Raw genomic sequence first — 13,523 nt, 5'->3', positions numbered from 1 at the left:
TGTCACATGTTCATAAGAAAGCTTAAACTGATACTGCTAAACCGAAATTGCAGCATACACTACATTGATGCATCTTAAATTCAACTGCATAGTTTTTTACCAGGTAAAAATATTTAATACAGCAATATTCTTACTCAATGAGAAAGAATGATGTATTCATTATCTTGATGAAAAAATATTTGGACATCCATGGAATTAGAAAGAAAAATTCAAGCCAGTGTCACTAAGGACTATGGAAAACAGTGGAGAATACTATTAGGTACAAATTGTTTACTCAGCTAGTACATGGCATTTTCATGGGTAGTCATCATGTGATATTGATGAATATTTGCAATCTAGGCAAGCTACAACCACAACATTTTTTTAAATAATTCTGTACAGGAATTAATTTAGTGAAATACAATTCATATAACTTAAGCATACTTTTTGAAATGTCATTTATTTGTCACATTTATCACCAATATTGTGATCGACTGAGCCATACTGAGGCCACACCTGGAGTGCAGTGCCTGGTTCTGGGCACCTCAGCAGAGGAGAGACATGGAGCTCCTGGAGCATGTCAAGCAGTGGGCAACAAAGACCATGAGGGGACTGGAGCACCTCTCTTATGAGGAAAGGCTGAGGGAGCTGGGCCTGTGCAGCCTTGAAAGGAGACAACTGACAGTATATGTGAAGGGAGTATGTGAAGGGAGGGTGTTAAGAGGAGGTTTCCAGGCTCTTCTCAGTGGTGCCAAGCAATAGGACAAGAGGCAACGGGTGGAAACAGATGCACAGGGAAGTTCTACCTGAATATTAGGAAGAACTTTACTTTGCAGGTGACTGAGCACTGGAATATTAAGACATTAAGGAATAATCTGGACACTGTCCTGTTCCATGTGCTCTAGGATGACCCTGCTTGAACATGGAGGTTGGACCAGCTGACTCGCTGTGGTTCCTTGCAACCTGATCCATTCCTTGTTTCTGTAATTTAAAATGAAAGGGAAGTATTGAAAGGATAATTTTACCCACCCTTTTATTTATCAGATATTATAATTATGTAGAATATGCACACCTCCACTTCAAGTTCTGAATTTTTTCAGTAAAAAGCAGCTTTTGGTTACCTAAGAGGGGGACTGAATAGTTCCTAAGTGTGACCCCTGGTGGCTGTAGAGACCAGCTGCAGCTTGGGGAAAGTTTCTCAAGTAAGTAAAAAATAGTAACACATTGTTAAATTAGCACTGGGATTTAGAAACAAAACGAAAAGGTGACTAAAAATAGCAAGCAATGATCTTGCACTAAACAAATAAACTGAATTAAATTATTCCCTGCTTTACCTTCCATTGGTTACATAGGGAAAGCTAATACGCAATCCACAGCATATCTGTCAAGCGTGAACTTTTAAAATGAAATTTCCATGATATAATATACTCCAAAGGTCTTGTCCACAGTGAGTTGGGTCCTATGTTCAAACACAGTTTCTGGCACAATCAAGCATTCCAACATTTCCCAGCACCAAATCACAAATGTAATGGATGCTGAATGCAGAATTATATCATCCTTACATTATACACTCCAAGTCTTGCTGCACATGCTGTAATTTCCAAGGAAAACTTTGACCAATACATTAAATAAATCAAATGTGCGCTTAAGCAAAGAGGAGTCAACACTGGCTTCTTTTCAGAGTTTAATCAAGAACTTCTTTTAAAAAAAAAGTTCCACTTATATGATAGCAACAGGGCTTAAAATGATCAGCAGACTACTGGAAAAAAAAGCCCTTTAGTTATTTTGCTTTAATGTTTAAATTAAAATAATAAACCTAGAAGTGATTATAGTGGTAACAAAATTTTTGCTTTTATTCTTATTTAACTTATTTACTATTGTACATTGTAAAATACCAACAGAGAGCAATATCCTCTACCACCCATTATACAACGGGGGTATGGAGGTGAAATGGAGGGCATTTTTCAAGCTCTCAGTGATCTGTAATATCTGAAAGAAACACCCTCAGGACATGTACTGTTGCAAAACATGTGTTGTTTTTTCATGGCTCTAGATTTTTTAATTAAATGCTACATATATTTTGTTTGCAAGAAGGACGGAAAAAAAATCAATAAGGAAAAACTCCTAAAAATTTATAATTGCTACTTTTTTTTAAGTTGAAAGAAAACAAAAACAAAGGGAGTTCATTTTTGAAGACTGAGAAGGAGGCTTTTCTTTTTTTATTTTCCAAAGTAATAGGAAAGCGCTTTTCATATATTAGGGATTTGTAACTTTGCACAAATGCTGTTACAGTGTATGACTAAAATGGAAAAAAATTATAGTCAGCATTTCATATTTAGTGATACACTGCAATAATATCTTTCATTTAATGTTATATATTTTTTTAAAAAGTTAACAGAAAATAATCCCATGTATAGAGATACTCCAAGCTACCTGATAAAAGTATTAATCCCTGGATGAAATTGCAGCATATTGATAGATACTTAGTAAGGAGTGGATTGTGATTTTACTAGTAACCAGCTACCTCAAAACTTTGGTTAAGTTATAAAGATGGCTTTTTTACTTTCTGAACAGGGTTTTTGCTTTCCTTTCATTCCTGAATCTCACAGGGACTATTTAAATCTAAATGAAAATGCAATATGAAACACCACTTTCCAGCAAATGCAGAGACCACTTAATATTGCACCGTAAGCAAACTACAGCCTCCTACAGCTTTTTCAGTACATGAAGGGACTTAACAACTAATATTTGCCTGAAACAAAAGGTAAACAAGGCAAAAAACCATGCTCATGAGAGAATACAAGACATTCACAAATGTGCTGCTGGTGTATTTCTGTTCTGTAGAGAGCACACCCACGCTGGGGCTGTGGAGGGCACCACGCTCATCACTGTGGCTGGCTCTCCAAGGGCTGCTGGAGAGCCCGCCTTCCACCGCTGTAAGCGATCGCAGGTGCTCACAAACTGATTGTGTCTCACCCAGCAATGTTTGGCCTTAATTAAAGCTCTCTGTTTACCTGACAATCCCAGTTGTAAGAACACTGCTTAAAACTTTGTCTTCATCAGCTGTTCCTCATGAAACAGATGGTCAGGACTGAGAATTTTGATCTCGGTTTCCAAGGATGCCACAAAGGCCTCACCCAAATCTAGCAAGAGCACAGCATCATTTACTTATCTAAATTAAACTCAGTCTGAGCCAAATAACCTCTAACCAAAGTTCCGCTTCAGTAATTCAGAGCTGAATCCAAGTTTTGGGGCTTTCCCTGTGATGGGAGCAACAGCAACTTGGGATGCTGCAGGTACATTAATTTTAAACTATACTTAGACATATTCACTTACAAAAAAGAATACTCAGAGAAAATACCATAAAATCTGGGCAAATACCTTATTAACCTTTGGTTTTAAACAAATATAGTTTGTTCTCCACACATCTTTGTGGGAATGAATATTAGCCTGAATGAAATAAGTCTCCATTTACAGTTACAGCCCCTTGCATGGAAAGCAAGTGCAGCTCAGATGTAGAAAGGAATCAAATGTCTGCTGAGAGCCCCATTTCACCTCCAGTTTAAAGCAAGGATGAAGCTACATCGGACAGTTACCAGCATTAGAGAGATTAAAATGAATAAACAAACTCAGCTCACCTGAAAAATTTAGCCTTACCACAACACAGGCCTAAGGTATGGAACCTAACATAAGCTTTAACACTGAAAAAGCTTACAAAAAATCATGTGTATGTAAACTGAGGAAATGGTATTGGAGCATTTTGTCTAACAAAATGTGAAACATACTACTCAAAAATGTCATATTTCTGGGGTGCTTATGTTTTGTCCACAGATACATAAATCTAGAAGGTTTTACTGAAGCAGTGCACTGTACAATCATGATAAAATGTATACAAAAAAAAGTTTTAAATTACAATCAAATTTGAGAAAGGAATCCTGCAATTCTTCAACACCCAAAGACAAACCTAGCATCTGATGTATGAAAGAGCCAACTCACACAGTAGTTGTGAGTTGGCTCTTTCTTGGTGATAATGGTGTTGGGTGTCCAGGCCTCATACATGTTCTACCAAATGTATTTCATACACACTCTTACATAAATCTCTGCTTAATTTGGTCTCTTTTCAAACTAAAAACACCATAACTAGATTTCCAATTTATAGATCTCAATCCATGTTAAACAAAGCTGAATAGCATTAAAAAACAGGAAATTATTTAAATCTTGCATGAGAATAAGAAGAGCTTTCAAAATTTCTCAAGATATTCTGCCTTGGTCTCTGTGTGACGTGCTTGTGTGCACGACACATGGCAGCTCTCCTACTGAGACATGTGCAAACCTGCCAGCAATATAATACTGACAAACAAGACAGTACTGGTCCAAAAAGCAGAACAGTTTTTAGCTGCTCAACACACAGAGGATAATCATAACTTTTTAAAATTACTCATGAGTGATTATGAGTCACTGAAAGGCAGTTCCTTTGGAACAATAAATTTGTAAACAAAACTCTCCTTCAGTTTGATCCCAATAGCTCTTCTTTAGCTCCAATTATGTACAGGAAAAATATGAACAGCAGTGACAGAATATCAAAGTGATGTATTTGCACACAACAAGGAGAATAACTCAGAAGGTACCTGGTAACACAAAGTAAGAAATGCTTTCTTACCTGCTTTATCCCACAATAATTTGCTATGCTGTGTACCAGCTCTGACATAACCTGCACTTCATGTGATTTCTTATTATTCATAAACTCATCTGGTTTGATACCTGTACAGATTAGGAAAATAAATACACATTACCACAACCTGTAATAATAAGGATTTGTGATCAATCAGGAAAAAAAAGCTAATATATACTTCACTGTTTATATATTTTCAGGGTAGTAATTTTTAATTAAAATCTCACTAAATGATTACAAGAGTAAACTTCTGAACTATGGATGAATTATCAACATTCAAAACCCTGTAAAACTCAGTTTATTTAAGATGTAGCATATTTAATACCTGACCAGATATTAGACAATGGCTACAACTATAAAACTGTACTATTTCTTCCTTTTTATTGAAAAATATTTCTTTTTGTCTCATTTATCACATTTACCTTTCCATAAATGAAATATAAGGACAGGGACAATAAAAAATCACATTGTACAGCTTGTTAATGCTGCAGATTTGCTAACAGTATCAAGAGGGAGATACCTCTACTAAAAGCTATGAGCGATTCTGGGAAAATTCAGAGGAAGATGAACTTTCCTTTTCTTTATTTACCCTATGGATTGGTTATAGAACTGTTACACCTTTATGGCAGAAAATCACTCATTTCAGTGTAGCTGGAGAGTGTGCTAATGAGATGGAGTCAACCTCCATCATGGGTTAACTGTTTGTGGAGAACACCAAGCACTCACTTGCTAACCTCTGTGCCACCCAGCCAAAGCAAGAGCTCAGAAGTCACTCCCCTGGGAAAAACCCACGTTTCTCTTAGGGATCCAATGCTGCAGTACACTTGGATCTAGTTAAATTGATGGTAAGTCTGAGTGACGGTAGAAGAAACTGGATCATTACTGATGCGCATGCTCCTAGAAAACAGGACTTTTCTACATGACTAGGCAGATTAATATACTTTCCCATTTTCTGCTTCATGCACAGTATGTATTCATCTGTCCAGAAACTGATCATTAGGTAAAAACCATGTTCATTTCTTGATCAGATCATGCTGGGAGCAGAGCCAAGTGTGTTACTTCTTTAAAAGAGAGTGGGGAATTGAACTGAGCTCATAAGAAACCCAGTGTTTTCTCTATTTTTCCCAAACCCCAAGGGATCTGTCTATTTCTTAAACATCTGGGGTTTTGATAATAAACTGTTATGACAATACTTAAAATCTAATATAGACTCTATGAACTGACAAAAGGAAAAATAGACTAAAAGACTTAAACAATACAAATAGCAGAAACAAGTGTTTGTCATCTCATTGAAGAATTTCCTTAACTTTAAAATTGTTAAGGTCTATATAACATCCTAAAAAGCTCATAATTTGTAAGCATATCAGGTTAAAGAAAAACAGACAGGAAAAAGAAATTTAAAAAGAAAAAAAGTCTCTTTGTTTATGTTTGAACATTTTTGTGTCTGGATAGGCTCATCAGAAAAAGAAGCAGAACTGGAAGAAGAAGAAACAGACATTTAACTTCTCGACAGAAATAAAACTTGTTTTTTCTCCAAAGCAGCACTGTCACTTTGGAGGATGACCACATACTGCACCTTTACTCTTTTCTCTATTACGAACTCGAAAGACTGAATGGGGTAATGCTAGGTGAAGTACTATGTCAGAGAGTACTTTACCCAAATTAAGCATTTCAGACATGGTAGAAATCCAGAACAATTACCTAACTTACAAGAGCTGAGTTTCCAGATAGAAAAGGCATAATTTGTTTATAGCTATAGATATACTTTATATATCACCATAGCTACAAAAGCTTCTTAAGCATTTTTTTACTTCTTTCCCTGCTTTCTGCAGGATAACACACTGTTTATATTTCAGCTCAGGGAAAACAATACTTTTTGGAGAAAATTACAATAAAATAAATTTTATTTTTCCTGCTTTTTATGCAAAATTCTGATCGGTTTTTATATTATTCTGAAAAACAAGCAGACATTACAAACTAATGCAAACAAATGTATCTGTGACTGTCCCGGACAACTGAAAATTTGAATTTAAAAAAAAATAGTAGTTTGACTCAAACTGTAAATTCTGCTATCACAAAATTACTTTCTTGAAACAAATAATTATACATGTACATTTCCTTATCATGTACAACTGATGCAGACAGAACAAATACTAATTTCAAGAAACATCAGAAATTTAGAGAACCATCTCCCTTTGTGATGAAAAAAAATATAGTGTGGTTTCAAATACTTTACAGGAGCAGCTTGGATATGATAGAGTAACAGAAAGCTTCATGTTACCAGTTTTAGTTGGTAATGAAATGCTGTTTATTTCCTTTGGGAATCCCTAGCATGAGTACCGGTATTCCATTTGAAGAACTGCTTTAACTCTGTAGTGCCATTTACAACTACATCTTTAGTTGTGAAGCTGAGCAAATTGAGGAGAGACTGTTTTTTATATACAGCTAACACAGATGTTTTTAAGATCTCCTATGGCAGGGTGCAGCGGTTTTATATCCCAGAGACGTGGAAATTCAGATACACCAGATAGAGAAGTATAAATCCATAGTCCACACCACACAACACCATCTATACAGAAGTTTACTAGGGTGATTTAACTCCGTGATCCAGAGTCAGGAACTGGACTGACCATGTACTCAAAAAAACCCTTCTGAGGAGAGTGATATTCCAGCACATGGAATTTAAAGATGGATTCATTAGTATTCACTGCATGGCATGATTATTACTTTGGCCATAAACACACTGCAAAGGTGGAGCACTCTCAATGCAACCCTCACTTCTGGGTGGTTACAAAGCAAAGGGAACACCCTTCAGAATCAGAACCCCATTCTGACTAGCTGTGTCCACAACATGCTTAAAATGTACTTCCCAGTTATTCCCAGGAAGGACAGCAATATAGCTACATTAAGATTGCAAAGAAGATAGAGAACTACATAAGAATGCAAACTGTGGGAAAAAGCTCAAAAGTCTGATTGTCTTAGAAGAAGAAAACTCACTAAAAACATCTGAAACATGAATGGAATTATCCTGATGCATATTTCTCAGAATATAAGCAACACCATCATAAAGTTGCCAGACTTACATTTCTTTCAACTTGCAAGCTTTAGCATGTCAGGGAACAAACATATCTTCTGAAATATAGAAATTAGTTCAAAATATCTAAAATAGCTCAAAGATCACAACTTTCATTTGACAACTGGCACACTGAATCCATAAATTGGTATTTTGCCTCTGCCAAATGATTACCAGTAACTTCAATTAAGTTAATTTAACCGATATTTACTGCCAATTCAGCACAAAGGTTCTGAATTATAGTTCTATTGTACACATTTGGAACACATATTTCCCAAGAAGTACAGTTGAGAAGTACTGCAAAAATACAAACTCAGGCCCCAGCTACCCAACCAAGCATCACTCCTGCCACACAGAAAACAAAATATTCAGCAACTGCCTTATTCCTGATGCTCCATTCTGCATGACAAGAAGATGAAAGAATCCTCAAAGTTTTGGCTAAGAAAGTGAATCCAGGTATGAACTCAAGTACAAGAAGTATAAGAAGAGAATTACAGAAAATTAAGAGGAACACGGGGAATGAGACATAGTAAAAATGAAAATAGCTAAAAAGCTAGTGGGAAAGAAAAGCAGCTTGACAGTTGTCAAGGAAGAAAAAAGGGTTTCTGATGCACTAAGGGCATAGGGAGAGAAGCCAAAAAGTAAGAGGAGTGCACTATTAGGAGTATCTCAGCAATGGCATTCTAGTACTTCTAAAACAACCTGAGGAGCCAAACATGAAAAATGCCAAAATTGGAAAGAGATCACTGTAGAAAATGGGAGAGATGCACAACATTTGTATAATGGTGCTATAACTTAGGATAAGAAATGTCAGGAGTTTTAATGCATCCCAGAGATAAAAGGCATTAGAAGGCAAAGGCAGAGAGCTGCTCAGTCTGTCTCTTAAAAACTAATGAGAAATTTCAAAATACAGTGAGGCTGAGGACTCCATGAATAGAACATTTGCAGTGAAAATGACAGCAGTCCAAGTAAGGATGAATGTCAGTTTATCATCTGATTCAAAAAGTACATTCGGGCTAAGATTCCCAGTGTCCAACTTGATGCCATTTTAAGAGTGTTTTAATTCAATTTCTTTAACTACAGAAAATGAAATTACTCTTCTTTTATCACATATAATTGGTATTAGTCCCAAAAATACAGAATTAATAAAATCTTTTTTTTACTAAGACATCATATATTTGCCATATTTTAGGGTGATATTTCTAAGAAAAGCATGAGTAGCAACTATGATTCTTGCCAGCTTGGCACAAGACAAAAAAAGAGAATTAACAAGGTATCACATATAGCAGTGTGCCCACCTCTCTGTCCCATCCCCTTTAAAACTGAATCCCATGATGGGTCTATAGAAACCAAATGCTCAAATTTTAGCAAGAGAATCCATTTTGTAAGCAAAGACAATAATGAAACTATCCAAGAATAAATGAAAATGGAAGTGAGGATCACATAGGAAAAAATGCTCAAACAACAAACTACCCTCCAAAACCAAAACTCTTTTATAGTCCTATAGTGAATAAGTAAACATTAAAATACAAATGCAAATATACCTGTTGCTCCTTCACTGTCTCCTTTCAGTGCTTCAAGCACATCTTCTAATGGGGTGCACACTCCAAGGTTGGACAAAGAATAATACTTGGCAGCAAGGGCAAACAAATGTACATTGATAAGCTTCTCAGAGTTTTCACAAAATGCACTGGAAAAGATGTCATCATCTGCACACAAAAGAAAAGGAAAATATTTTTGTAAACAGTGCTTAACAGCTCTCTAATACTGCTGACAGAGAACTAGAGGTAATAAATACTTAGTATCACACACAACTGGCCATTTATCTTGCTTCCTTAAGTGGGAAAACTCATTATTTTTCTTCAGCTGTATTCCCCCTCCAGGACCGAGATCAAATTTTGCTCTTAGTTGAACCACTGTAAATATGACAAAATCTGTTGTTTCAGCAGACCTACTTCAGTATAACTGACAAGCTAATTCAGTCAACATTATCACCTCTCTTCTGTTTACAGCCTTGCTCATTACACATGTCCCAGTCAGCCCAACCTGCCAATATATGCTGCTAGATTTTTGTAAAGGAATGCAGCTGCTTAGTATATGAAATGTTTGGATTCACAGTCACTCAATTCACGTACTTTCCAAGCTGCTTCGTGACTGATGAATACTGGGAGAATTAAATTAATTTTTATTTCTAGTCAGGTGTGGGCCAAAGTTAGATTCCAATGCGTATTTTGTTAGAGTCATGATGAAATACTTCATTTTGGTATTGCTTAGTACTGAGTTTCAAAAATGTGCATGTATTTTTAAGTGAAACATATTAGTATGAATAATTTATTAATTCCGAGATTGTTCTGAATTGTCTAATTCCTCTCTATTTTACCAAAAACTATTTGTGAATTCTACATAGTTTTGCTAATAATTTTTATATATTTGTAATTATTTTCAATATACAAAAGGCAACCAGTCCAGCAATCAGACTGCTACAAAAATTTGGAAAAAGTCTCCTGGTTTGTCTTTTGTGTCATAGGTAGGTTTTGAGGAAGTACATACCCAGCACAGTGGCTTTCCTGAATCTGGCATGACAGTGGATAGATACAGCTGTTCTGACTGACCTCAGCTCTAACACTCTTAATTGCCTTGCATGACCACAATTAAAGGTCATGCATATATTACAGTCCAGTGAAAGCAGTCCCTAACCATTGTACATTTTCATGATATGACACTACAAAGGCACAAGCACAGCAAACAAATTTTGTATCTAAGAAAGCATAAATATTGTCTAAGCTGTGACCAGAATTAACATGGTTTCGTTGTCTGCACAACACTTCTTACTCCTCTCTGCTAAAATATCTATAAAGAAAGCCACATTTCTCCATAAACAACTTCCTTGTCTCAACATTTTAGTTAGTGTAGTCTTCATGAAGGTAAGATTGTAACAGTATATCAGACATGAGAAACAAAGACTGCAACTTTCAGGAAGAAGGGGCAACTTTGCTTTACAATTCTGTAAAATTTATTACAGAAGGGTAAGAAAATAGATGTGCTTTCACTTTTTCAGCAGCTGACATAAAATATAATTACTGTTCTTACAAATCTCACTTAACTGAAATCCAGTGCAGCAATGCTCATGTTCTATAATACTCCTTAATTTGGTTATCAGATGAAGAACATGACAAAACTAGCAGAACCTCATACAAGATCACCCGTAAAAACACTCCCACCAAACTTAAATTGTTGTCCCAGCTTGACAACTAAAAAACAGGAACCAACTGCATTAAGGCATCTGGAGTCTAACTTCAAGCTACAGAATGGCAGTTGGTGAACTTTTCATTATTTATGAATATTAAAAATGTTGGGTTTCTACTCTGGATGACCACAAGAGGAAATCTAGCTTGTCTTTAAACCAGTCAATCTATATATTTGCAAACAAATCTCGAGAGGAAAGAAATATATGCCCCAAAGTTGGAATCACAGTACAAACAGCAATTTACAGTAAAATATGAAAATACTTAAACACAGATTTGTCTGTGCCTGTGTCTGATTCACAGCAACGACATGATAAACAAAATGCAATATGGTAAGTGTCAGCTTTTTGCTGTATTCAAAGCAGTTTCTGAACCTACAAAGGGATCTTACATTTTTCTGCAGGGTACAAGTCAAAGCAAGGGTTCCGTCCTTCACGTGGTCATAATAAGGAAATGACTTTGAACAAGGAAGAGTAATTTCTGTTTATGTTGGGTTTCAAGATCTCTAATGGTCATTTTCTGATCCCTATGTTATTGATTTGCACTAATGCACTCAGATAAGCTGTGATACTACATTTTTCTCTCTCTCTCTCTCTCCTAATTTTAATACAGGCTAGCAGTGCATTAATTTGAATATGTAAGCAGATGTTTGCAGGTATCTTCACTGAAAAACTCATATTCTACTACAAAGTATTTTCACCATATGACTGGATGGGCAGATACCATGCAGTCAAATGAGTAAGGCATGAACCAACAAATCAATGCCCAGTCCCCTGCAGAGCATTCTGTTAAACAGCATACCATAATTTTAGTCAGAAAAAAGGGGCAATTCTTCCTTTTAAGTTTTTAATTAGCAGAAACAATTCCTGCAGAAACCAAAGAAGAAATATTGTATTTTAGCCACAGCATGAAAGCTTCATACTCTTCCAAAGACATGCTTAATTTTATAAAGACACAAATTGTCTTTTTTTTTACAGTAATTTCTCCATCAGATTCTGTAACATGGATGTTGAATGCAGATTATTAAATTATTATCTGATTTTGCATTCTACAAAACAATACTCTGCCTTCCTGATTCTCATGCTACCCTACAGGCCACCACTTCGGTGTTTGAATCATGGACTTTCCCATAGAAACAGGTTAGATCAGAATAATTTTCCTTTACTGATTGCATCTGATAATTAGTTTCGTTCCAGCCTCCATTTACATTCAATTTTATGCCCTGCTGCTCTAAATCAGTTCTGACTCTGACATTACCTGTCAAGAGCATTAAACGTGTCCTTGCTGCTTCCCAACATTTTGCTGGCTGACCAGACCACTGTCTTGTTTCCATCTGGCTCTTAAAGGTAATTCATAATCCAGTGTCTTTTCCATGCACAAATAAACTCTGTGGGATCTTTCTCAAATAACTCAACCCTTTAAAAATGAGTCTTACAGTTAATATTTTGAGAGGTCTTCAGCTCCAACAAAGACATGTTGCTAGTGATGTAGCAATTCACAGCTCTTCAATCTCTTCCTGAGCCCAAATCATTATCTTAGCTTGTCTTCTACGCCAAAAAGCACATGCTACTTTCTGTGGAGCCTTCTCTTACACTGCACACACTTTCCTGCCTCGAGTGCCATTTAGCGTAGGATTTCAGAGCTAACGCAATGTGACAGCTATCTACACTCCATATGCTCTGGCACGACACTGCCTTTTCTCAGCTAAGTGCTTTGTCAGAGATTTCACCTTGGATTTGAAAATGATCTCTCTGCTTGGGCTCAGTCCCCCCAAATACCACAGCTTTCAGATGCTTTATCTTCGTTTCTGTGCCCTGCCTGAAGGAGCATTACTGGTACGTTTCCCTCCTACTTGGACCGCAGCACTTTCAGCAACACAGCAGCCTCGCTGGCTTCTTCTTCAGATACGTGGAAATTACTAAAAATATGAAGTGCTTCTTAAATAGATCTCGTCAGAAATAAAGCAGCTGCTTTCCCAGCAGTGCCAGACACACTGCCTATTACAGACACACGGAAAGCGGTGTTCAAGCCTTTTCCAGCTGTCCTCCGCATCTCCAGTTTCAACACTCTTTTCACTTTAACTGTTACATCTTTCCCCTCGTGGAGGTTTCTTGTATGTTTTGTTTGATTTGGGCTTTTTTTTCATTTTAATTGCGTTCTTCAGGGGTCAGTCAGAGTGAAGGAATCTGACAGGCTGGAGTTTCGCTTCCAAACGAACAGGATGAAAAAGACGGCACGAGACCACCGTCAGGAGCGGCACTACCGCGACCCCGGCAGCGGAACTCGCACCGGCCGCGCCCGCTGTGAAGCGGGGCGGGTCCGAACGGGTCCCGCTGTCCTGTCCTGTCCTGTCTTGTCCCGGCCCGGCCCCGGCCCCACTCACCGCACGGAGCCGCCGCGCCGCCCGAGCCCGCCGCCAGGGGGCCCGCCAGCGGCCCGGCCACGCGCAGCGCCTCGAGCACGGCGTCGGGGCACGGCGCCACGAGCCGCTGCCAGAGCCCGCGCGTGAAGAACTCCACGGTGTGCGCGCGGCACAGCGGCAGCGCGCGCCGCA

General features: G+C 37.5%; 1 protein-coding gene across 2 annotated transcripts in view; it reads right to left on the bottom strand.

Moving 5' to 3' along the window:
• METTL25 (methyltransferase like 25) overlaps positions 1 to 13,307 on the bottom strand; it is a 46,110-nt gene extending 32,803 nt beyond the window's left edge. Inside the window, exons 1-3 of one of the 2 annotated variants that reach the window (XM_041409830.1) lie at positions 12,227 to 13,307; positions 9,269 to 9,433; positions 4,640 to 4,740 (exon numbers count right to left, since the gene is read on the bottom strand). In XM_041409830.1, the coding sequence (XP_041265764.1) occupies positions 4,640 to 4,740; positions 9,269 to 9,433; positions 12,227 to 12,302 (342 nt within the window). In that variant the 5' untranslated portion in view covers positions 12,303 to 13,307. The remainder of the gene's footprint in view (positions 1 to 4,639; positions 4,741 to 9,268; positions 9,434 to 12,226) is intronic. The other variant, XM_041409829.1, reaches the window with a different exon arrangement.
• Positions 13,308 to 13,523: the final 216 nt, after the last annotated feature.

The sequence above is a fragment of the Onychostruthus taczanowskii genome, unplaced genomic scaffold (genome assembly GCF_017590055.1).
Source record: "Onychostruthus taczanowskii isolate IOZ18803 unplaced genomic scaffold, ASM1759005v1 scaffold31, whole genome shotgun sequence".
Taxonomy (NCBI): Eukaryota; Metazoa; Chordata; class Aves; order Passeriformes; family Passeridae; genus Onychostruthus; species Onychostruthus taczanowskii.
The sequence above is the reverse complement of the archived record's forward strand: the minus strand, read 5'-3'. Positions and strand labels throughout refer to the sequence as shown.